At 55.0% G+C, this 24291-nt stretch overlaps 2 protein-coding genes and 1 long non-coding RNA gene across 7 annotated transcripts in view; 1 reads left to right on the top strand and 2 right to left on the bottom strand.

Annotated features, from left to right (window-relative positions):
- DCST2 (DC-STAMP domain containing 2) lies at positions 1–10568 on the bottom strand. Of its 3 annotated transcripts, none has more exons than XM_070607235.1 (15): positions 10239–10568; positions 9866–10031; positions 9482–9583; positions 9045–9242; positions 8656–8721; positions 7941–8154; positions 7617–7774; positions 6817–6981; positions 5487–5654; positions 5258–5358; positions 4195–4325; positions 3724–3851; positions 3284–3377; positions 3038–3178; positions 1–233 (listed from the first exon to the last, which is right to left on the bottom strand). In XM_070607235.1, the coding sequence occupies exons 1-15, from the start codon at positions 10461–10463 to the stop codon at positions 131–133; spliced, it is 2160 nt and encodes a 719-aa protein (XP_070463336.1). In that variant the 5' UTR covers positions 10464–10568; the 3' UTR covers positions 1–130. The 3 variants fall into 3 exon arrangements, with proteins under 3 accessions (XP_070463336.1, XP_070463338.1, XP_008521332.2); XM_070607237.1 differs by having other exon boundaries at positions 10296–10568; XM_008523110.2 differs by having other exon boundaries at positions 9866–10036; positions 10196–10567.
- DCST1 (DC-STAMP domain containing 1) overlaps positions 10555–24291 on the top strand; it is a 14540-nt gene continuing 803 nt past the window's right edge. Inside the window, exons 1-15 of one of the 3 annotated variants that reach the window (XM_008523111.2) lie at positions 10555–10850; positions 11115–11240; positions 11309–11383; positions 15205–15333; positions 15681–15820; positions 16571–16787; positions 16888–17031; positions 17581–17702; positions 18132–18289; positions 20358–20457; positions 20563–20658; positions 20795–20921; positions 21288–21404; positions 21886–22028; positions 22159–22272. In XM_008523111.2, the coding sequence (XP_008521333.1) occupies positions 10790–10850; positions 11115–11240; positions 11309–11383; positions 15205–15333; positions 15681–15820; positions 16571–16787; positions 16888–17031; positions 17581–17702; positions 18132–18289; positions 20358–20457; positions 20563–20658; positions 20795–20921; positions 21288–21404; positions 21886–22028; positions 22159–22272 (1869 nt within the window). In that variant the 5' untranslated portion in view covers positions 10555–10789. Of the gene's footprint in view, positions 10851–10907; positions 11241–11308; positions 11384–14579; positions 14859–15204; positions 15334–15680; positions 15821–16570; positions 16788–16887; positions 17032–17580; positions 17703–18131; positions 18290–20357; positions 20458–20562; positions 20659–20794; positions 20922–21287; positions 21405–21885; positions 22029–22158; positions 22273–24291 lie in introns of those variants that run through there. The other 2 variants (XM_070607238.1, XM_070607239.1) reach the window with 2 other exon arrangements.
- The window catches only part of LOC139081452 (uncharacterized), a 17593-nt gene continuing 12990 nt past the window's right edge, over positions 19689–24291 (bottom strand). The window contains exon 2 of the long non-coding RNA XR_011536574.1: positions 19689–22509. This is a non-coding gene — a long non-coding RNA (uncharacterized lncRNA). The remainder of the gene's footprint in view (positions 22510–24291) is intronic.

The following is a 24291-nucleotide window of genomic DNA, read 5'->3' as shown; positions in this document are numbered from 1 at the left end:
TCCACCTTTGGTTCCTTTATTTTGGGGGTAGGTGGGAGAGATCAGGAGGAAAGGGAGATGAGAGACAGAGGGACTGGGACTTCTGAAGCTGGGGAGGGGCTGCTTTGGGGGCAGAGGACTTCTGAGGTGGTCAGTGGGGCTGAGCAGGCATGGGAATGCTGACAGACTTGGCCTCAGGGAGGGGCTGCTGCCTGTGGGTCCTCTTCTGAGGGCCCTTTTCCTCATCCCGGTCACTAGTGAGGAGAGCAAGCAGGTGGGCCGATCACCAACATTCTGTTTTCACAGGTGTATTCCTGCCCCCTGCCCTTGCCCCATCTGTTCAGATTTGGCTCCTGTTATTTACCAGCCACTGCTGCTCTCCCAGGCCCCCAAGGCATGCCAGCCCATGGCTGTAGATGTTTTCCGATTTTAGGCTGATGCTTAGAGACGAGTGGGCAATGACTTGCCCAAGGCCACATGGCTAATAAGGGCAGAACCAGTAGCGACCTTGGTATACCTGCTCGAGGCTCAAGCCACCACTTCTGGCACCCCAGCTTTTAAGTTCCCTGAGACCTCGGGAACCTCTCAAAATAAAGCTTTACTTCCCCTTCAAACTCTCAACTCACCACTACTTCCACTGCCCCATTCACAATGGAATGTGCCCACTGGACAGTTTTCTTTGCAGTCCTCTTAGGTGGAGGCTGCTTGCCTTTCTCACACCCCGTTGGCCCATGACATATTGCAAAGCCTCTGGCTGCCATGGCCGCCACATGTACCCCTGGGGCTGTGGCTGTCTCCCCAGGCCTCTCAGACACCCTGCCGTACCCATCCAGCGGGCCAGTACCCAACTCTGGCTGCTTGTGTGGCCCAGCAGCCTCCTCAGTGAAGGATTCATCCAACTCTCTGGCCTTTCAATCCTGACCTCCTTGCCCATAATGACCTGTACCTCCACTGCCACTCAGATGTCCCTCTCAATCTTCACCACTCTCTGGATTTATTGCAGAATTCTTCCCTGGTGGTGGCCCATTCTCTGTGTCCCTCCTGGCTACCGCCCCTGCTCCAGCACCTCATTGAGACACAGACCCTGGACTGCCCCCCAGGGTCTCAGTCCCTTCCCTTCCCCAAGGCCAGTCGTCTCAGACACTCTTACTGAAGACACACCAATTCTGGCCCCATCTTGTCCTTTCCCTGACCTGCCTAGAAAAAAAGCCTTCAACCTTCGAATCCTGTTCATGGCTACCACACTTGCCCAAGAAAACCACAGAACCATGCACATTGGAGTCAGCCATTACAGGTGATGGTTTTCGACATCCTCTGGGCCTTTCATGCTACCTGCAAATCCCTTAACCTCCCCGCTCGGCTTCTTTGCACATTCCCCAAGGCAGATGTTTCAACCTCCACCACCCACTCCTTGAAACTTTTTTCCACTCCCAGCCCCCTTCTTTGCTTTCTCAGCAGGCAACCTTGCCTCCTACTCCCCAGAGAAAATTGAGGCCACCAGACTGGAGCAGGCTCAACTCTGCTCAGAGGAACATACCCTTTCCCCTCCTGCCACAGGCGAGGCCACTCCTATCCAAGGCCACCCTGTCCACCTGGCCCTAGATCCCATCTCTCCGGCATCCTTCGCTCTTCAGTGCTCTCTTTTTCACCTCCTAAATGCTCAAATCTTCCGACCCTTGGATAAAGAAAAATCCTTTGGTGCTGGGTCCCCTTCAAACTACTCTCTTGCTGTGTGAAGCTAACTCCCTCTCCTTCACGATCAAGCTTTTTTTTGACTACAGCAGTTATATTTAAGAAAAGAATTATCAAACTTCTTGTAACAGTGATGCCGAGCCACGTACCCTGTTTCTGTTTGAGTCTTCTCTCCCAGTCACCCCTCAACCCATTATGATCTGGTTTTGGCCTTCCCAATGCCATGAAAACTGTTCCCACAAGCCACTCCAGTGATCTCTCAACCGCCGAATTCAGTGGCCAGTCTTGAGCCCTCATCTTCCTTGATCACTTCATGGCATTTGATATGCTTAGCTCTCTTGTATTCTTGAGCCTCTTCCATCCTTGGTTTGTGACTGAGCCCCTCAAGGTTCTGTCCCTGTCCCCTTCTCCTCTCCCACCATGCCCTCCGCCAGGATGAGTCAGCGCACTCTCTCTCTTACAGTCTCTAAATCAACAAACCCCCAAAATACACCCCCCGGCCCAGAGCCCTGCTGCTTTCTAACTGTCTGTGGGCATCTCCAGCTGGATGCCCTACAGACACTTTGAAGTTCTTGGACCGGGCCATTCCTCTTTCCCCAGAACCTGTTCCTCCTCTCACCTAACACCCTGCCCCCTAGTCCCAAGCATAAACTCCCGCTCATTCTCAGCAGCTCAGTCCTGAGGCCACCGCCAACCTCTCCTGAACTAAGACAGCTTCCTGTCTGCTCTCCCTCTTCCTGCCCATCCTCTGCTCTGCCTCTAGCTTACTGTCCTAAAAGACAGATTCGAACATGCCACTTTCTGACTGACGATCTTCAAACGGCAAGTAAGGCCCTCTCCCATCTTCCAACCTCATCTGCCAACTGATTCTCTGAGGTCTCCACCCAGACACACTTGCACACCCCCTCCTTTAGGCTCTCCCCTCCTGAATGGCTCAGATTCTCCCAACTCACACAGGTTTCCCCCTGGAGTGCTTTCCTCCGCTCCTTAGCCTAACAAACCACCAGGTTGCCTCCAGACCTACCTCTTTTTTCACCTCTTATGTGACGCCGTCATTAATATACCCCCATCCCAAATTGATTGTTCTGTCCTCTGTGCTATCCAGAGCCTGCTTCACCCCTTGACTGGGGTACTCTCCACACTGCTGTCACTTATCTATTTGATGTCACTCTCTCCCACCATTCAGTGGGCTCCTCCAGGGCAGGGGTGCTGACACAGAGCAGGCACTTGGCAAACCTCCATTCCCACCCCTGCCTCCATCTCTGTCTAGCTCTAGCAGAGGACCAGACACCAAAGAAGCCCTTCGTAAATGTGACAGAACATGCTTGGGCCTCCCAGGCCCCAACTCCTTCTGCTCTCTGCTCACCTGGACTCGGAGCTGGACTCTGATGAGACGGTCCTGTTCAGCTCTTCTTGGAGCCGTTGCCGCAGTAACCACTCTTGCTCAGGGTCCTTTTTTCGAATTGCAGCCAGCCATAGCTGGGGGCCCTCCTCGTCACTGGAGTCCCTGGAAAAGCCTCCTATCTCAGTGGCCTGCAGAGGTGCTGTGGGAGGGGTGGCTGCTCCCACTGCCCCCACTGACTGTAGCCACCCCATCTCACTGAAGACTCACAGCTCCAGGTCCAGTTTCCCCTGGTAGGAGAGAGGAGATGCACACACGGAGCAGGTGTTGTCCAGGAGGCGGAAGCAGGTGGTGCAGAAGAGAGCTGGAGGAGGTCAGGAAGGAAGGAGGTGAACTTGAGCTTACCCACCCACCCACTGTGCTCCCTAGCTTCTAGCCCCTGCCTCCCCTGGGAGGACCGTCCTTGTCAAGCAGTGTACACTAGGGATTTGCTGCATTGCCAGTTGCATGTGAATTCTGTTCGCACATGGGAGAATTAAGGCAAACATTAAGACAATGAGCTACCTGTAAATGAGAACATGCGTGGTAATGAAGGAGAGGTACAAAAGGTGAGGTAGGGGAGAAGTCCATGAAGGCAGGACCACATTTGATTGGCATATGCAGATGTGGTGAGTCCCAGCAGGGAGACGCACACTGCCCAGGAGTCTCACCTTGGCAGCCGGGGGTACTGCAGGACACAAAGTTCTCCATGTCCCCCTCGTCCTGGGGCTGCCCGCAGCCCAGGCAGTAGGCCTGGGGCTTCCAAAAGTGGCTGATAAATGGAGCCAGGCAGGAGCACCTGAAGAGAGGGGTCCCAGACACTGAGCAGGCCAGCCCAGCCAGCCTAACCACCCCCATCTCCATCACCAACCTCCAAATGGCAGATAGGCCTTCCTGCAGTCTAACCTCCATCCCTCTGACTGTAACAACAACCTTCAACCTGTTTCCTGTCCTCCTCCTCCCTTTACTCCCCACCCCTAAGAATTCTCATCCCAATTTCTCCCCCTCAGTGCACGAATAGCATGGAATGGGTCCCCTCTTCAACCAAATCTCTTGACACTTAGGACAGTGATCCATTCTGACCTTTGGCTTTTTCTGTCCCCTCCCGCCCCAACTCCTATAAGGAAGGACAGTGGGCTCACCTCATGGCCAGCCCCTGGAGGACACTCATGTGGCCCTGGTCAGCTGCCCGCCGCCTCACGGTTCGATGCAGGGCAGCCAACAGGTTGGTTCGGCGGCTCAGAAGTACATTGTAGAGGTAGGTGATCCTCTCCTGGTGGTGGGGAGGTCAGAGATGGCATCCCCTTGGTCTTGTTTCATCTGCCTGAAGTGCCCTGTGCACCCTTCCCTGCTCCCGACCTTTGCCTTCTGTCCGACTCCTGTGGATCCCTCCAGACGTGGCTCAAATGCCCCTTCCTCTGGGAAGCCTTCTGGACTTGCCTAGGCAGAGTTACTCATTCCCTCCTCTGGGCTTCCATAGCACTTTATTCATTCTTTAATAAAAACTCTTTTTTCGTTGGAATGTCTTGTTCTTTTTTTTTTTGAGGAAGATTAGCCCTGAGCTAACTGCTGCCAATCCTCCTCTTTTTGCTGAGGAAGACTAGCCCTGAACTAAAATCTGTGCCCATCTTCCTCTACTTTATATGTGGGATGTCTGCCACAGCATGGTGTGCCAAGTGGTGCCATGTCTGCACCCGGGATCCGAACCGGTGAACCCCGGGCTGCCGAAGCAGAACATGCGTACTTAACCACTGTGCCATGGGGCCGGCCCCTAAAATGTCTTTTTCAAAGTCTGCCTGGCCTGTCTCGAGATGCTAAGCTCCAGGCTGTGTCTGGCTCGTCTCAGCATCCTTGAGGCCAGCACAGTGACTGGCATACGGCAGATGCTCAGTCAACGATTTGTAAATGAGTAAACTAGCGAGTTTCCATTCACACTTCAACATGCCAACACGGCCTCAGCCCCCCATGGCTTTAACAAAACTTTGGAGGCAAGCTCTGTCTCAGGAAGCCCTGCCCTAGGAGGCACCATTTCTCCCAGCTGCATATGGGGTCCGGAGACCAACAGTCCAGGTCATTTGCTTTAGGTTCAGACAGAGGAGAGAGGGCTGGGGTGCTGAAAGACTCTAAGCTCCCCCAAACCAAGACAGACAGTCACGAGCTTAGCACCCTGGGGAGCGGGACAGGGACTGGTTGTGGACCCCTCACCTGCTCCCGCAATGGGTAGTAGGAGGCACAGATGACCCGCCGCAGCCGACTGACATAGTTGCCAAACAGAGTGACAAAGAAGCATAGGCCATACATGGTGCCTGGGGGCACAGCAGGCACAGTAAACCACTGCCGGTGGGCACAAGGTGTCAGCCACACACCCGCTCAGCGCCCCTTGTGCCCCGAATAGTGTCTATCCCCCCAGCACCCTCAGGGGTGTGGTGGATACCGATGAGTATGTAACCAGTGGGGTCAGGCTCCGAGGGATGCAGGAGGCAGCGCCGGGACAAGATACTGATGTTGCCTTGCTGCAGGACATCAAATGCCGACACCAGGTCACGGTAAATCTTCCCAGTATAGCCGGTGCCTTCCACGGTTATGGATACTAACACAGGGCCTGGCAACAGAGACACTGGGTGACGGATGCCCGTGCAGTTGCCCACTCCTCCAAGCAGGGGAGGCCACCTTCTGGATGGCGGAGAGTGGAGCAGTGCAGGTTATAGGAATAGCCCCAAGACCTCAGCCGGGGGCTTTTGATGCCCCAGGCACCCCCATGGTGCCCCAGAGCCTAACCTCAGCCACTGGCTCCTGGGACTGGCTCCATGGTCCAGAGCTGGCTGGCCCTGGTGTCTGGTCTGCCTGCCCAGGCCACCAGATATGAGCTGACCTTAACGGTCAGCTAGTCCATCCCCTGTCTCCACAACCACCCGGAAGCATTTATTTTAAAGCATTTGCTAAGCACTGGCTGTAGCAGGCACTGGGCTAAGTGAGTTATTGAATGTTTGGGTATTTTGTTTTGCTTTTTCTGTTGCACCTCTGGTACACAGGATTAGTTTAATTCTGCAGTTCGTGGCATGCTCTCAATCAATGGTCTACCATGTACTGAGCACACATAGTCTCATTTTCTCCTCAGAGCAACCCAGAGACGTTGCTACCACTCTTTTTTTGTTGTTGTTATTGTTGTTGAGAAAGATTCACCCTGAGTTAACATCTGTTGCTAATCATCTTCTTTTCTTTCCTTTTTTGCTTGAGGAAGATTAGCCCTGAGCTAACATCTGTGGCAATCTTCCTCCACTTTATATGTAGGTTGCCGCCACAGCATAGCTGACAAGTGGTGTAGGTCCATGCCTGGGATCTGAACCCGGGCAGCTGAATCGGAGCTGCCAGACTTATCCACTACACCATGGGACTGGCCCCAGGTTGCTACCATTTATATTCCATTGTTCAGATGAGGACACAGAAACTCTGGGAGGTTACAGAACGTGCTCAAGGTCACCACCTGGTAAAGGACAGAGCTAGGGTTTGAACCCAGGCCAGTCTGACTCTAGAACTTGTGTTTTTAACTACTCTGTAATGGTATAACCTTGAACTGGACTCAGGGGTTACCAGGCAGAGGACAGACTTGGAAGAGGGGCAAAGTCAGGGGCTGGTGAGTAACAGTGACATGGGGACATTCAGGCAATCTCCCAGGATTGGGGATGATGGGGAGGATGGGGAGGATGCAGGAGCAGACCGAGGGGGCTGCAGCTGGGCGGGCTGGGGGAGGTGGAGGTGCTCACTGCGGGCCACGATCTCGCCCTGCAGCTGGTGCCGGGCTAGGTCGAGCACCCAGAAAACAGCATAGTCCAGGAAGACCAGGAGCAGCACCAGGAGGAGGTGCCGAATAAGGTTGAAGGTTGCCATGATGTAAAAAATTTGCTCCCACCGGGACAGGAAGATGGAGCCTGTGTGGAGGAGTGATGGTCAGGAGGATGCTCCCCATTTCTCCCATTGGTTTTGACCCCCTGATTGAGGCGGGGCCTGTTTGCTTATCTGGAAGATGTGGAAGCTGTGAGGACCCCTGGGCAAAGGTGGGAAGCCCTCTTCATGGGCAGGGGCTCCAGGGCCAGAGGTGGAGGCCCAGCATCTCCACCTAGGCCCAGTGGCCCATTTCCAGTCTCCAGGAACCCTCCCTCCTGGGGCATCCCTGATCCTCTTATTGGGGCCCCGCCTCACAGACAGTCCCCCTAGGCTGCAACTCCTCTGTATTGGCACATTCACACCTCCTGTCCCCCACCCCTGAAAGCTTTCCCATCTTCACTTCCCTTACTCCATATCCACTCCCCACCCAACCTTCCCTCCCCTGACTCACTCTCTCTGCATGCTGCTGCGAGGGGCCCTACTTTCCCCAGACTGACGGCTCCCCAAGGACAGGACTGTGTCTCCCCCTAGCCTGAAATTTCCTTTAGCTCTGGGCTGTCTCTCTCTCTGGTCCTGCCCCAATCCAGGCCTGTGCATGGGGCGTAGGGTTAGGACAGTGGAGTTGGGGGAAGCCCTGGCCTGCCTCAGGGTCCCCATCCCCCCGTGCTCTGGCCCTCACCCGGCTGGATGTAGTGTCTGGCCTCGTGGGCACTAAGCGGCAGCACTGTGGGCAATCCCGCCATGGAGCGGACGGCTTCCATGTGCATGAAGCGGCTGGTGATGTAGATGTTGTCGTAATGGTCCCAGTTCAGGTAACAGTACCGGTAAAACAGGGCTCTGGTGGAGCGCACGTGAGGCCTCTCAGCACCCATGTCCAGACCCCAGAGGGCAGCAGCCTCCCCACCCTGCCCTCAAATTCTAGCCTCCCAGGATAATGTGGGGATGAGCTGGCCCCCAGCAGCCCTCGCGCCCCACTCCCCAGACCCGCCCTGCAGCCGCTCACTGGAGGTAGAGCAGAGTGAGCAGCAGAGGTGTGGTGTAGCCCATCAGAGCCAGGGCCTCACGGACACGGTACAGCTTCATGCTGACAGCCTCGTGGAGGTCCAGAGCTACCTGGGACAGGCTCCGAGAGGCATTGAGGTCCACAGAGAAGTGGTGAGTGGCTGTCACATTGAACTCAAACTCTTGACGCACCCGGTTAATCAACTTCATCACAGCTGGGGCCAGCAGATCCCAAGGAGAGGTGAGCAAGGAGAGTTAGGAGGGAGCAGAGCTGCACCTGGGAAGGGCCTCGGCACAGCCCAGGGGTCGCACAGCTCACAGACCAGCCAGGAACCCCCAGCGTCTGGACTTATGGTGGACTGAGGAGGGGTCAAAGCCTCCACAATCTGTGCCATGGCCACTGCACGCCCAGCCCCAGAATTACCCTCCATAATGAAAGACCTCAATGAGCCACCCTGGGGCAGGAGGCCCTGGTTCTCTCCCCAGCTCCTGCTCTAAAGTCAAGTTTTGGTGAGGCGCCTCCCCTTTGCTAAGCCTCAATCTCCTAATTTGTACAGCATGGACATTTGGCCCGGGTAACCTCCTGAGGTCCTTTCTTGCTCCTGCATTCTCATCCATGGGCTGCAAACACTCCGGGGATGGCAATGGCCATGCGAGGATGAAGGAGGGAGACCGCCCAGAAGCACAGCACGCAGGGCTGGGAGGGGATCACTCACGGGTGCCAATGGTCTTGCGCAGGAAGGGTTGGATGTACTTGGGGATGACGCAGAACACTTGAACCGCTGTGAGCCAGATGCTGAGTGTCAGGAGAGGCAGAGAGATGCAGCCTGCCTCTCCCACCTCCAGGGACCTCATTCTCACAGGGACCTCTTGATTTTTCGCTTTTCCTACTGGCCTCTACATTGGCTCAAAACCTTTTGGCTTCTCCCTATTACCCAACCCCCACATTGGTTCCTCCCTGTCTCCCTGCCACCCCATACTGGGCCCAGCATCCTTATTGGTCCCATATTCATTACTTCCTATTGGTCCCCTGGGTCCACCTTCCCAACTGACCCATACATTTGCCAGGTCCCCAGTCCTGCCAGCGAGCCCCTGGCTTTCTCACCACTGGCGAGTCCACAGAGCACCAGCTTGAAGGGCATGAGCACGTAACACAGGTGGTAGGCTTGTGGTATGACCTTCATGCAGTTGTCTTTGGCATCATCAAAGACCCGGGCACACTTCAAGTAAGGGTTTCCCAGCTCGGCGTTGCACACGTCGCCGATGTGCAGGAGCCAGTACCACACGTTCCGCAGGGCCCTGGCTGGGGACAGCTGTGGGGCTGGTACCCAGGGCTGGAGTTCTGCAGCATCTTCTCAGGGGGTTGGGGAACATCAGGACAGCACCCACAGCTGGAGAGGCCTGGTCAGGGGCCTGGCTGTGCCGTGTCCCGTGGGGACTAGTCAGCACCCAGGACGGGCCCAAAAAGTCCTGGACAGAGATGAGAGTGAGCAGACTGGGTGAATTTTGTTCCCCCAAAAACAGACGTGCTAATGTGCTGACCTACGTGCTTCACGCCATCCATGATTGACCGAAAGAACTTGCGGACCCCGTCAGCCACCTCTTTGGCCTTCTGGGCAATGGCTTTAATCTTGTTGAGGGCACCTGAGAGGCAGGGGACAGGGGGATTGTGGGGGTCTCCTCCTCTAGGCGCTGGGGCAGGGAGTGGAGAAGGGGCTGCCACCCAGGAGGTGGGAAGCTGGGAGCTTGGGTCTGGGAGACAGTTCATCGGGCAGTGGAGCAGGCCAGAGAGCAAGGATAAAGGGGTCTAACCAGGTGCTTTGAAGTTGGGGCCCAGTGCCAGCAGAGAGGAATGAAGCCAGAGGACTGTAGAACATGCAGGACAAGGGGGACATGAGGGTCAGCGGGAGATGGGGGGGGCCTTACTGACAAGGGGCTGCTTGGCCCGCTCCAGCATTTCGGCCGTCTGGTTCAGGGCCAGTTCTGCCCCACAGGCCACCGCCTCACTGGCCCGGGTGAAGTTGCGCAGGGTGTTGGCACAAGGTCCTTGCAGCACCAACCCAAAGGCAACCACCAACAGCAGTGCCCGGCCCTGCTCTGGGGGAGACAACGCCATCAGAACCAGGACCCAGGCTTGCACATGGCAGCATGTAAGTCACTCAGAGAAGCCTTAAGAATATTTCCCTCGTCCTGCCCCCTCCCCCAAGATCCCTTCTGCCCCAGCCCCTGCCCGCCCCCTCTGGGTGCCAGGCTCACTGGAGAAGGCCTGGGGCAGTAGCAGGAGGACTGTGACTCGGACCTGGCGGGAGAATCCCATGCCCAGGCTAAGGAAGGCAGCCAAAGTGAAGGTGCCCACCAGGCAGCCCCAGGGGCTGTGCCCTTCCACCAGCAGCTCCAGGAGCCCATAGGCCGTGGCTAAGGACAAGCCCAGGGTGAAGCCCCCCACGCTGCGGACCACAGCCCGCGCCATGCTTGGCTCCTCAGCCCCCGAGGGGCGCACAACATCCTTCATGATTTTGGCCATAGCTGCTGAGACCAAATGTCTGCCTGTCTCCAGGAGATGCCCCCGGGGTTCTGTGGCTCTTCAAGGGTCCTGGAATTTCTCACCACATTCTGAGGTTCCGAAGGGCTATTACTGTGTATATCTTGGAATTCCTGACCCAGTAGCAAAGACTGGGGAAGGGTTAGGTAGGTCTCTAATCTCCTTCCCCACATCTCAGAGCAGAGGGATTGAAAGACACAGAGCTCAGACGGCTGTGGGTGAAGCAGAGGAGACAGAGCAGAATCTCACGTCCAAAGACATCCTTGAGGAGACTTCTGGGATGAGACAGGGTTGCCCAGAGCAGACTTATGGGCATCAGATCTCATCAGAATGGAGCAAAGGGGCAAAGGAGGAAACTACCCCATACCAGTGAGTCAGTCACCAGAGACCCCGCCCCTTCCCAGCATCTCCCAGCCTCCACCCCTCTCATCCAGTGCCCTCCTCCAGCCTAGCCCTTTCTTATCTCCCTCGCATCTGCCCCTCATCCTCCTTCAGGATCCCCCAAGTTCCTGCCACCCTCATCCAGGTTCCCCCAGCGTCTACCCCTCTTCATGCCCCTAATCCTAATGAACCGCGTCCCAGCCAGAAGAGTGGGCTGTTGGCTCTGCTGGGCTAAACTGTTTGACCCCTCAGCGGTGCAGAGGCTCCTGAGCTGGGGGCTACCCATCTCCTGTAGCCGATTCCTGTGGCGCCAGCCGGGCGAGTTTCCAGTCACTGCTTTCCTGCTGGGGGCAGGCACCGGGGGGCTCCTGGCCATAGGTAAATGGGGAGCAGAGATCAGGGGTGGGACCCATCTTTTGACCTTTGGCTTGACCCTGTGCCCTTAGGTCTCTTTCAGCTGCTGGTGAACCCTATGAACATCTATGAAGAAGAGAAGATGGTGATGTTGTACAGCTTGGTGGGTTAGTGCCAGCCTAAGAACAGGGACACTCAAGAGGCCCGTGGAACATGGCCCAGTCCTGGGTGCCCAGGAAGGAGTCTGGGCTTGTTTCTTCTGTACCTAAGTATCCCTCGTGGCCTCTGCCTCGTCTCGGGCTTTGAAAGGAGATCCAGAGGGGAGAGGCCCCCCGTCTATGGAAGACACAGTCCTTGCCCTCTAGGGTCTCCCAGTCTGAAGGACTTCCTGTTACCTGCATGATATAGTCCAAACCCCACGACCCTTCATAATCCCCATCTCTCCTAACCTCTCTGGCATTGCTTCCTGCTCTTCCTCATAAATTCAGTTCAATTCATTCATTCATTCATTCATTCATTCATTCAGCACTAATTGAGCACCTGCTGAGGATTTAGCAGTGAACGAGGCTGGCAAGCACCCAGTTCTTTTGGAGTTTACCTTCTCTTTTAGAGTTTACATTCTAGTGGAGAGAGCTAGATAATAAATGAACAAAAAGTAAACAGGAGCATTTCTGATGATGACAAACAGTATGAAAAAAGTCAACCAGGATGTGATCAAAAGGGGCTGGGGAGTTACCCTAGCTTTGAGTAATCAGGGAAGGCTTCTCAGAGAAGGTGACGTTTGAATGGAGACCTTCTATCAGGAGGTACTGGGCTGCAAGAACAGAAACCCCACCTAAAAGTAGTTTAACCATACAGAAAGTTTATTATCTCATATAACAAGTTTCAAGGTAGAATGGTTTTGGAGTTTGGATAATTCAGCAGCTTGGTAAACCCACCAAGGACCCAGATTCCTTTTGTCTTTTTTCTCTGCCATCTTTGGCCTGTCAACCACTCCTCTTCAGGTCATGAAGTGGCTGCAGCAAATCCAGGCATTACATCTTCATACAACAATGTCAAAAGACCAGAACATTCCTTCCTCATGTCTCTTTTAAGAACAAGAAAAACTTTCCTGTAATCCCCCCAGCCAACTTGCCCTCACATCTCTTTGGTCAGAAACCAGCACCTGCCCTTTCCGAAACCTCTCCCAGGCAAGGGGCATGGAACTGGCACCATCACCGGTTTATTGAATGAACTAACCTCTGTGGGATACCAACAGGAAACTACTTTCTCTCTGACCTTTCAAACCTGTTCTCCCATTGATGACCTTTCACTCAAACCCTTGGCTGCCTGGTTATTTTCATTTGGAAGACCTAATCCTGCTTCAGTAATTATGACTATTTTTAGGGTTTAAAACGTCTCATCCAGACTACATCAAAATTTCAACCTCACGTCCATTCTCAGTCATCCTCCCTCCTGTTACCCCGGGTCCCCCAGCTCAGGCCTGATCCCTGGCATAGGGTCCTGCTGTGGAGAAGGGGGCACGGCCTGTTCTTTCTCTTTTTTCTCCACTTCCTTCCCCTTCTGGTTCTTCTGATGTCAGAAAAGGGAATTAGAAGAATTAGAGGAAAAGGGACAAAAGTCTGAAGTCACTGATACTGTTATAATCCCACTGCCTCTGTGTGGCAAGTGCTCACACCCTGGCTATCTCAGGGGGCCCTTTTATGGTCTCCTTGGAAGCTCTGTGTGGACCTTACACAGCCCAGTTTCCTGCCGAAGGCAGTTCTATTTGGCTGCCCTCGAATGAAGCTCCCGAAGCGCCTGCAGACCACCCACAGCCTCTTACTTTTGGATCCCTCCCCCAAAGCAGGCTGCCCTCTTGGCTGGAGAACTTCACAGATAGCTTGAGGCCTGCTGCCCTCCAAAACGTCCACTTGTCCCAGAGGACATGCACACATCCTTGCCCTGCCAAGCCGGGACAGCAGGCTACCTCGCGCTGCCCTCTCCCCTGCTGTGATGAGAAGCCAGTACCGCTCCCCACACGCCCAGAGAGGCCTTGCTGAGCACTCCCGTGAACTCTCCTCCATTCTGCGCTCCAGTGGTAGCTCTGGAGTGGCCCTACCAGGTTCTGCGACTCAGCAGGAGTCTGACCCTGGGTGGAGGGGCGGGACACATGAGCTAGCATCCCCTTCCTGCAGCACCAGTCTCTGAAGCGTTCTCTGTGGAGTCTCTCATCTGACACGGGGAAGGGGACACCCATCCTCTCCCTGGACTCTTCTCCCATGTCCACCTACTCCAACCCCTTCTCTCTCCTTCCAGAAAATTTAGATTTCTGCTCTTGTCTTTCTATAGACTGGTTGGGGTGGAGGAGGGAGAGACTAGTTTTGCTCTTTGATAAGCCCAGAGAGGTTATCTGTGGCTCCAGGGGGCTCTCTTTAGAATGTAGAGCAACTCTCTGTCAGCTATCATCCTCAGCTTGAGTCTTTGGCCAAAAGGCCGAGACCGTGGAACAAGCCCCTTTCAATGTCCTGTTCTACCATTATTGGCTTAGACAGATCCAGATTTACCCCCAGGGGCCGGGGCAGGGACAGGCTGCTGCCCTTGAACAAAACCCAAGTTGTGTTAGCAAGGAAGAAGGGAGAACAAACTGTTGGGTGGCACCAGACAGGGTTTGCAGCAAACCTGTATGGCTAGGTGGAGCCAGCCAGGTGAGGAAAAGGAGGAGGAGTGCTCCTGGCAGGGGGAGCAGCTAGGGCAAAGATCTAGGGGGAGGAATGAGCTTGGCATGTTCCAGGAACAGCTACTATGCCTATGTGGGCAGACATGGTGGGTGAGGGGCTGAGTGCCATGAGATCATCTCAGAAGGTAGGCAGGGGCCAGATCCCGCGGGTCTGGAGACCAGGTCCAGGGATTTTGGGTTTGATTCCAAGTGTGGTAGAAAGTCACTGGAAGGTCGGAAGCAGAGAAGGGACATGATCTGATCTATGTTTTGACAAGATCACTCTGGCTGCCTTGTGAAAACTGAAGCATAAGTTAGCAAGAGAGGAAGCAGGAGACTAGTTAGTCCCAGTGAGAGGTGATGGGGCCTCCGTGAGGGCAGTGGAGATGGAGGGAAGTGGAAGGACTTGGGATTTGCTTTGGGGATCCTTGGGCGGACACTCTATCAACACAGGAATCTTCTAGGTTCCTTGACCAGTATGCTGTTCCTTTGGCCTGGAATGTCGTTGGTGCCTCCTAACAACACTTACTCATCCTCCAGGCCCAGCTGACACATCATCTGCTTTGTCCAGCCTTTGCGGCCCCACCCCTCCCTGCAGAAATGCCCACTCCCTCTTCGGCTCCCACAGCGCTTCATAAGCACCTCCCTTGTGCCCTTCACACTTCGTGCTGTAGTCATTTGTTTACTTGTCTGTCTCTCTCCCTGGATTATGAGCTTCAAGGAGCTCACTGTCTCCTCACAGAGACCACAGGGAGACACATGTGAAACTGCTAAAACAGACCAGGAGGTACGCGCTGGAGGGCTAAATTAGGGGCAGAGGCCGTGAGTGCTGTGGGCGTCAGAGCTCGGGGTACGGAGGTGGCGCTGACCTCTCTTCTCACTGCTCTGAGCCACTGCCTGTTTCCAGAATGTTTTTCTTGCTCTCTGCCCCCTCAGCACCTAGGGTAAGTGTGAGTCCAGCCTGGAAATGGGAAGTGTTGGCCGCCTTCCGTAACAAAAACACACACTCAGATACACACACAAAGTCAATCACGTACCATGGCTTTTCACTCTGTAGCCATCTCTCCAAGTCCCTCCAGAGACTGCTACACAGCTGACCTCTGCAAATGGCTGTTGAGTAAATGAATGAATGAGTGGCCTAGAAGGCCTATCAGAGTCTGTACAAATGGGGACAAGGGCAGTAAGGTGATGGTTCTAGAAGGCAGTTGCGGGGAGTGGGGGATCCGGGAAACCTGGTGGGTGGGGCAGCTTCCTCACTCTGGCTCCCCACCTCCTGGGCTCTCCTGACAGGCTTGGGGGCCGTGGGCTGGGGGACCTCCCCTCACATCCGCTGCGCCAGCCTCCTGCTAGTACCCAAGATGCTGGGCAAAGAGGGCAGACTCTTCGTGCTGGGATATGCCTTGGCTGCCATCTATGAGGGTGAGTGTGTGCCCCTGGGTCCCAGTTAGTGACACTGAAGCAGTGGCCCTGGGTGGGCCACCCAATGAGAGCCAGGCCCAGTGAAGGAGAAAGAGTGGGAGTCTAATCCCAGCCCCTCCAACTTGCTGTGTGTCCCTCAGAGAGTTCCTCCACATCTCTGGGCCTCCTCAGTTTACACAGGCAAAAAAAATCAGAGGTTGAATGAGACAACCTCTCATAAGCTTCTGGGCCCTATCATTGTACGGTTCTAGAAGGTGGTCACTGCACACAGAGCAGGAGGTAGGGGTGGGCTTAGGAAAGTTAATTAGCTCTAGAAGGAGACGATTCACCAGGGCATCTTCCCCCAGGACCAGTGGCCAACCTGCGGCACAACCTCAACGAGGTGATAGCATCGCTGGGCTGCACCGTGGAGCTGCAGATCAACAACACGCGAGCGGCCTGGCGCATTTCCACAGCCCCGCTGCGGGCAGTGTTCAAGGACCTGCTGGTCAGGACCCTGCAAGGGCAGGGCCAAGGGGACCCTCTCCCCAGGGAGCCTCGATGATGAGCTGGGAGCTATGACTCTAGATGTATAGTTTCCCAATGGGGATACTACTGGCATTTTTTGCAGGACTATCCCCAAACATTGTAGGGTGTGCTCTGGTCCGTAGGCACTAAATGCCAGAAGAGCCCCCGCCCTCAGACATTGGGACACGCCCCACAGACAGTTCCAAACACCTGAGTAGGCCTGGGCAGCTGAACTAGAATGTCAGGAAATTGGGGGCCTTGGCCCTGAGGAGTCAGGAAGCTTTAAGGACCAGGGGATTCAGGAATTGGGTATTGGAGGACTGGAGGTTGGGGGTTTGGGAGGACTGCGGAGTCAAGTAGTTGGGGAGATGGGCGCTGAGGGGACTGGAGTCGGGGACAGTGAGATGGCATAGTTGTCTAAGAGATTCGTGATGAGGGGTGAAGTCCAAGGGCCTGGGGAACCCTTCCTTGACTAGCGAGGATCTGGGACCAGAGGCCTGAGGAGGAGCTGGGAGCCTGGGAGGTGAGCAGAGCACGGGCAACGGGGGAGAGGAGAGGGCTCCCAAGGACCGTGAACCATGGAGAATTGGAGGTGAGGGGGCATCTCAAGGCCTGGGCTCCCTATAGGCCTGAGGGAAGAGCCCAAAGCTTGGCTGATGGCGGGAGGACAGGCTCTGGGTCAGCAGAACCATCCCTGATCCACCTTCCTTCCCCTAACCCCCAACCCTAGAGCAGCAAAGATTCACTGAAAGCTGAGACTCAAAACATCTCCAGCTCCTTTGAGGACCTGGACACCCAGGTAAATAGTGAGGCTGGCTACACACCTGAGGATGCTGTGGACTCAGAGGAGACAGCCCAAGGCGCAGAGACTTACCGAGCTGCAGCCTCCAGACACCACCTCTCTACACAGAAGATGTATGAGCTGAAGACCAAGCTGCGTTGCTCCTGTGAGGGGTGTCCCTGGGCGGGGCAGGGTGGGGCTGGCCCGGGGCTGGGGCTCCAAGTCAGCGTGTGCAGACCTCAGACGCCCCTTGCCCCTTCCCACAGATGTGGTGAACCGGGCTGTACTCAGCTGCCGCCGCTGGTTTGATCAAAAGCACAAACACTGCATGCAACGCATCTGGGTCCCGCTCCTCAACCACCTGCTCTGCCTGCCCATGAAGTTCAAGTTCTTCTGTAGCATTGCTAAGGGTCAGCACAGTGGCTGGAGGGTGGAGAGCACCAGGGCCAGGGAGATGAGTCCTTGGGGGCCACTGGGTAGGTGCGGGGTAGGAAAGCAATCAGGCAGGGAGGGGTTAGGCTCTGAGGACGTGGCACCCTCAGAACCCAGCCCCTCCACTGACTGGCTTTGTGATCTAGAGTAAGTTTACAGCAAGGTTCTGAGCTCCGGTCTCTTCTCAAAGATGGGCATAGCAATAGTACTTATCCCGTTAGAGTTTTTGATGATTTAAGGGAATAAGACATGTAAAGCAGGTAACAGAGCTGGCACACAGGGAATTGCTCTATAACTGTTGGCTGTCATTGTTAATATTTGGTATTGCTATAGACAGGTGAAAAAACGAAGAAAATCAGGCCTTGTTCCTGGGAAAAAGAAGTCAAGGAGAGTAGAGAGAGGAAAGACTCAGTGTGGTAGAAAGTCATGGGCAGAGAGACAAAAAAGCAGGGTGGAGAGGATCACAGGAAGGAAGGCCTGGAAGCGGGGCATGGGGAGGCCCCTGACCTGGCCCCACTGCCCAGCAGTGATGGAGGTCTGGTGCCGCAGTCGCATCCCAGTGGAAGGCAACTTTGGGCAGACCTACGAATCTCTCAACAAGTCTATTCACGGGCTAAGTGGGGAATTTTCAGCCACTATTGACCTCAAGGTAGGAGGCAGGGACATGTGGGGTAGGGGGAGACAGGGAGCGAGAGGAGGGCACAGGGAATAGGGCCTGAGGAAGGGCAAGTGAGAGGGCACGGGAGAGAGGTGACTGGGTGTGAGGGAGGAGGACCAGGAGGGGAATGGCGTCGGTGTTGGGTGACAGGGAGGGGAACAGTGTCAAGCCTGTGGTATGCATCCACCTGACCGTGGGATGGAATGGTCAGCCAGGTGTGAGAGGGTGTCAGCTCTACAGGTGTAGGGGAGAAAGACTGTGCCAAGGAGGGTGGCGAGCAGAAGGAAGCAGCACCTCCTGAAGGTCCTGGGAAAAGCAGGGGGACGTGAGTGGAACACCAGGGGAGAGATGCCACAGAGAGCCTGGGTCTGGGCCTATGAGGCTGCAGCAGGCTGAGCCCACACCTGTGCCCTCCACCAGCAAGAGAAGCAGGCTGGGATTCTGGGCCTCAACACGAGCTGGGAGCACGTGAGCACCGAGGTGCGGGACTACGTGAGACGCCAGGAGGCCCAGCTGGAGTGGGCCCTGGGGCTGCTGCACGTGCTGCTCTCCTGCACCTTCCTGCTCGTCCTCCGCGCGTGAGACACAAACCCTAACCCCAGAAGCCCCTTCCTTCCCCCATTCTGGACTGGAGCGCTGCCCTGAGGGAGCCTGTAAGAACAGAGCTGTGGAGCCCACCTCCAGCTCTGAACGTGAATGTTCTTGTGCCTTTAACTTGGCCTTTGTATAAAGTTGGGTTCGTTGTTTACACAAAGTTAAAGGAAATGTGGACATTTTATCAGAAGAAACGTTACCCATGTTCCCACCACCTTAAAAGGGTGACCGTCTTCATTTATCTACCTCCTTCCAGCCTTTATCCCAATGCTGACTTTTTTTTCACTTTTAGCTTTGACTTTTGATTTTTTTCTTGCCCTTCATATTCCCCTTGGCGCTGACTTTGTGCCATTTTTATCGTCCAAGTCTGCTTTCATTTTCTCCCGCCTGCTGCGTTGGCAGCTACTTTCCCTCCATTTGGACCAAAGTCCTCAACCCCACCCAGCCCAGCGTCCAGCTGGGCTTCCCTGGGCCTCGCTGTTCCCCTGCCGACCTCTGGACCCTCTATTTCCTGGCTCCGCCTCCACATGCCTGAGGTGGGCAGGGGCCGGGCAAGGGCAGCCACAGGGGCTCTTGCTCTGTCTGGCCCTGTTTGTGGCCCCTAGAGTGCCTGTGAGTGAGTGGTTATGTATGCGCCTAGGGCCCTGTGGGAAGACAAAGAATGAGCTATACCCCCTGCCCTCAAGAAGCTCATGGTCTAGAGGAGGCAAGAGAGGCATCCACCAAACAGAGATGGAGCAAGGGCTGTACTATGGACTGGCTCTCCGGACAGGTGTGGGAGCTGAGGAGGTGCCCCTACAAGAGCCATAACTGAGCTTCAAAGGCTGCCGATGGGGAGCCATGGTCAAGGAGAGGTAGGGTGTCCTGGTGGGCAAGGATCCTGACATCTGTGAGAGGTGGAGGGCAGAGGCCAGAGTCGAGGACTGGGCTGAAGAGGGCATGGCCAGAACAGTGTGGAAAGCCCTGCAGGAGGGCACTGAACTGGGGGCAGTTGCAGGATGGACTGGGCAGGCTGGAGGCAGGGAGGCCAAGGTGGAGCAGAGGTTAGGGAGCGTGGCTGGAGTGGGGCCTGGCAGGAAGTTGGCCTGAGAGGGAGGGAGGGAGGGGAAGGTACAGCAGGTCTCAGAGCCAGCTGGGGGAGGGAAGGAAGGAGGCAAAGAGTCAAAAGCCACTTCCAGGCTTTCAGCCTGGGCGAGGTCACTCGCTGAACGGGCAGAGCTGGCCAGGGCAGGGTCCAGGCTCCAGAGGCCCACGCACAGCAGCAGTAGGTCTCTCCACAAGGGGGCGCTCACAGTCTTTCTTTGCATTCATAGTTATTTCTCTCTTAGAGGCAAAGATGTGGATTTTCACGGGGTCCCAGAACCAATAGCATTGGAACTCATGTTTCACAGTTTACAGAGCTTATTTCACATAATTTTACAGTTTTAAACACATTTCCAACAATTAGCATTTTTTCCTCAGGAAACTGAAGTATTACACGGGACTTTGGAAGATACACACAGGAGAGCTACATATGCGCACACACGCATGCACACAGAAAATATGGCTGTACTCAAGGGTGTGTTAGAGGAGAAGGGATATGGTGGTGTGGAATGAGTTTGGCTTTAGCTGACCTCCAGGAGATGTTTTGCAGGCTCAGCCAAGAGGCAGGGTCTTGAGAGGTAAATGTACAAGTCATAAGGGATCAGGTGATTCCTGCAGCCTTGAGGGGTTTCCTGTCTCTGTGCCTTTGCTCCTGCTGTTTCCTCTGCTTGATATTCATCCTGCAAGATCGACGCCTGGGAAACCTTCCCCTACCTCCCATGCACACACATGCACTCCCACCTCGCTCCTTCCCTCCCTCCCCTCCTCCCCTCTGTTGTCTCCTCAGCTGTGTATGTTCATGTCTTTCATTGACTGTGGGCTGCCAGAGGGCAGGGCAGAGTCTTCTCTAGAACCCAGGTGGTGCTCAGTGCATGTTGGTTGGTTGGTTGAATGACTGTGTGTCAAGGAAGCCCGTGGTTGGGGTGGGTGAAGAGAACCTGGAGGAGATGGAGACATCCTCGTCCATAGGTCCTTCTCCTACGTGGACAGCTATAATGGAGACATTCGCTTTGACAACATCTACATCAGCACCTACTTCTGTCAGATCGATGAACGCAGGAAGAAGCTGGTGAGTGCCCTGCTGTGTGCTCTGTGCAGCTTCATGCTCCAGGAGGGCACAGGGGAAAGGGGAGAGGGCCCCTAGTGTTCTTCACTGTGTGGATGTTTTTTCCAGGGCAAACGGACTCTGCTGCCATTCCGCAAAGCGGAGGAGAAAACTCTCATCTTCCCTTTCAAGCCTGCTATCCAGGCCTCAGAAATGAGAAACGTGGTGAGGACGGAGTCGGGGGCAGGCCTCTGGAGGCAACTATAGGCATGGATCTGAGGGGTGGAAGGCAAAGGCATCCGAGGGCTCCATGCCAGGGCAGGGGCGCCGCCCAGCTCTACTCCTCTTGCTCCTTGGGCAGATCAGGGAGCTCGTGGAGACACTGCCCGTTCTGCTGCTGCTGGTGGTGCTGTGTGGCCTGGACTGGGCTCTCTACTCCATCTTCGACACCATCCGCCACCACTCCTTCCTGGAGTACTCCTTCCGCAGTGCGTCTGCACCCTGCTCCAGGCCCCAGGCCCAAGAGACACCCCCTGGAGAACTCCCACCCCTGTGCAGCCACCCCACCCCAATTCTTCCAATTTTGTCCCTTCCTTCTGCATCTCAGTCCCTCCTGGGTCAAATCTCAGCCCTGTGACCTGACAGCTGTCATGGGGCCTCAGCGTCCAGCCTCCCTTCATATCTACGACAGGGAGGGTTAGGATTCAGTGAAGGGATGGAAAGGCCTGTGCAGCTGAGTCTTTCTATGCCTTGATCTCTCCCCCACATCCTGTCCCCATCCTGCCCCATCCCCCTAACTCCAACTCTTTCCTGACACCCCCTCTCCCCTCTTACGGTTCCTATCCTGGCCTCAGGCAGTCACAAATTAGAGGTGAAAGTCGGGGGGGACTCCATGCTTGCCCGGCTTCTTCGGAAAACCATCGGGGCCCTGAACACCTCCTCAGAGACAGTGGTGGAATCAAACAACCTGCGTGAGTGATGCTACCCATTTCGCTCAGAGGAACCGAGGGCTGGGGGGCAAAGAGTCGGGGGACGGGGCCTTGGGTGTGGTGAGATGGGGGTCAGCATGCTTGGGGTGGGGAAATCAGAGCAGGAAACATCAGGTCACACTTGAAGAATTGGAGGGAGACAGGCTGGGGTCAGAGGGGGCTGGAGGCTAGGGGCTGAGGCCTTGGGGCCCAGGGGTCTCAGCCTTCTGGAGCAATGCTGTCTAATAGAACTTTCTGCCACAATGGAAATTTTCTACATCTGTGCCGTGTTGAACAAATAGCCTCATGGGCCTCATAGCTGCGGCATTGACAGCACAGCCCTGGAGGGTGAGGGGCAGCCAGGAGGAGAGAGGGAATCCGAGACCTCACCTGCAGTCCCACTGGGATGGGGAATTCGACCCAGGGCTGCCCTGCCGTTGGCTGGCCCTGGCCAGACCCCTGACAGGCCTGCCCCCTCCCCCAGCCTGCCTGCCCCAGCCTGTGAGCCTGGATGCCAGGGCCTACTTGAGGGTTGCACTACCCATCGGCCTGCTAGTGTGTCTCTGCCTGCTCCAGGCTTTCGGCTACCGGCTCCGGAGGGTCATCGCAGCCTTCTACTTCCCCAAGGTGCGCCCCTCCCTGACCTCCCACCCCTACACATGTGCACACACACCAGCCAGCTCCCCAGCAACCCCATCCTTGGGGGATCCTTCCTGCTCAGCACTGTCACTATCACTGACCCCTCTCCCTGGCCCAGCGAGAGAAGAAGCGGATCCTGTTCCTCTACAATGATCTCCTGAGGAAGAGAGCAGCCTTCACCCAGCTGAGGAGGGCTGCCATCCTGCGGCGGGCACGACAGCAGAGGACTCCAGTAAGTCCAGGCCTCGGCTCCTGCGGCTCTTGGCTGGGTCTGAGAACTGTGGGGGAGGGGCATCTCTCTACAGTGGTGGTGCCCCCAGCACCCACCAAGGTCCCAGGCCTACTGGAGCTCAGTGAGTTCTGACATGATGCAGGCCAAGGGCCCCGGTCATCCAGGTCCTGGAGGTCAGCGCTGTGTCCGTCTCTGTACCCCAGGATTCGGCCCAGTCTGAGATACCCAGTGGACCATCTGGAAGCAGGCAGAAAAGGGGAATCAGATTTGATCCAGTCTGGTCAAAGGAAAGCAAGAGGGGTTCATCAGAAACGAGGGACCCACGGCAAAGTCACAGATTCTACTGAGAGGGCTGCAGACAGAAGCTCAGTGCAGTTCAGGTGGGGGGAGGCAGGTGGGCTGGGGGTAAGGGAGGCCTCCTGAGGGGGTATGTGGTATATGGAAAGAGCACGGAGTCAGAAGAACTAGGTTCTAATCCACACCCTCATTAAGCTGTGTGACCTCGGCCACGGTCCTCACTAGACCTCAGTTTTTCCCTCTGAATAACAGGGAGGTTGGATGGGTCTGTAAGGCCTGCCCATTAGAGATCAGTAATAGAATGGTGGTCAGGCAGGGGGCTCTGATGCCGAGGGCCAGGGTTTGAATTCTGGCCCCTCCCCTTATTACTACGACAACTGTGTGACCTTGAGTGCTTACTTAAATGCCACACCTTGGCTTTCCCCTTCTATAAAATAGAGTTAACTATTCCATCTGGTTGTTGTAAGGATTATATGTTTCACTCTCTTGCTGCAGGCACATAGCCACCTCTAGACACGTGTTAGTTGTCGTTGTGTGACCCTAGGCAAGTGATCGCCTCTCCAAGCATCAATTTTCTCACCTGAAAAAGAGATGGTGATATAACAATATCTGCCTTATATGCTTATTGTTTGAATTGAGTTAATTTACTTACAGTTTCTTAGTACAGGGCTCAACATTATAAAAAAAACAATGAGTGGCAGCCATTCTTATTTAATCAGCCCTAACAAAGCTCATAAAAGTGAGAGACTGTGTTTGCTTAACTTTTTCCTCCAGTGCCTAGATTCCCCCATGACACACAATAGGGGCTGAATGATGGAAAAATGAACATACTGTGATTCCATGACCCAGTCCTGAAGTAAACAGGATTTTGATGGGCAGATAGAAATGTGAAAGGCATTCATTCCAAGGTAAGGGAACAGAACGTGCAAAGATTCAGAGTCTAAAGGGAATGTCAGTGCCATGACTAGTCTAAGGTGAAACTCGCACAGAAGATGCAAAGTTCCAGAAGGGGTAAGCTGGAGGTGAGGCTAGAAAGGGACTAGATTGAAGGCCTAGCTCAGGAGTTCTACCTTTGTCTAGTAGGCAGTGGGGCCCCTGGAGTTTCCCGAGCAAAGAGTGACCTGATAATGTGGCCTGTGGAGAATTCCTGGTAATGGTTTGGAGAGGGGGGAGTATACATAATGAACCAGGCTTATGATTTGGAACCAGGGTACCTGGGTCCATCCAGGTTTGATTGCTTACTGTGTGCCTTTGGGAAAGTCACTTAACCTTTATGAGATTCACCTTTCTCATCTGTTAAGTGGGGAACACAATGGTGACAGTCTTATCTACCCTACTCACTTCTCAGCCCCACCGTTAGAATCAAATAAGATTTATGGGGGGGGCCAGCTCCTTTGCAAGTGGTTAAGTTGACGCCTGCTCCACTTTGGTGGCTGGGGTTCACTGGTTCATCTCCTGGGCGCGGACATACACACCGCTGGTCAAGCCATGCTGTGGCGGGACTCCACATAGAAAAACTAGAATGACCTACAGCCAGGATATACAACCTTGCACTGGGGCTTTGGGGAGAGAAAAAAAAAAAGAAAGAAAAAGAAGAAGAAGATTGGCAACAGATATTAGCTCAGGGCCAATCTTCCTCACCAAAAGAGCTTTTAAAAAAAAAGAGGGGCCGGCCCATGGCCGAGGGGTTAAGTTCGGGCACTCCGCTGCTGCGGCCCAGGG

The sequence above is a fragment of the Equus przewalskii genome, unplaced genomic scaffold, assembly GCF_037783145.1.
Source record: "Equus przewalskii isolate Varuska unplaced genomic scaffold, EquPr2 ChrUn-10, whole genome shotgun sequence".
NCBI lineage: Eukaryota > Metazoa > Chordata > Mammalia > Perissodactyla > Equidae > Equus > Equus przewalskii.
This window is presented reverse-complemented; position numbering and strand designations above follow the sequence as displayed.

What these genes read in the sequence shown, in the direction of transcription:
- DCST2 (XM_008523110.2), bottom strand. Translation starts at nt 10,463, where the DNA reads ATGGCCAAAATCATGAAGGATGTTGTGCGCCCCTCGGGGGCTGAGGAG. An exon ending in GCGCAAGACCATTGGCACCC is followed by an intron (nt 8,155 to 8,655) that starts GTGAGTGATCCC and finishes TGCTGGCCCCAG; the next exon opens with CTGTGATGAAGTTGATTAAC. An exon ending in CTCCAGGGGCTGGCCATGAG is followed by an intron (nt 3,852 to 4,194) that starts GTGAGCCCACTG and finishes CCCTCTCTTCAG; the next exon opens with GTGCTCCTGCCTGGCTCCAT.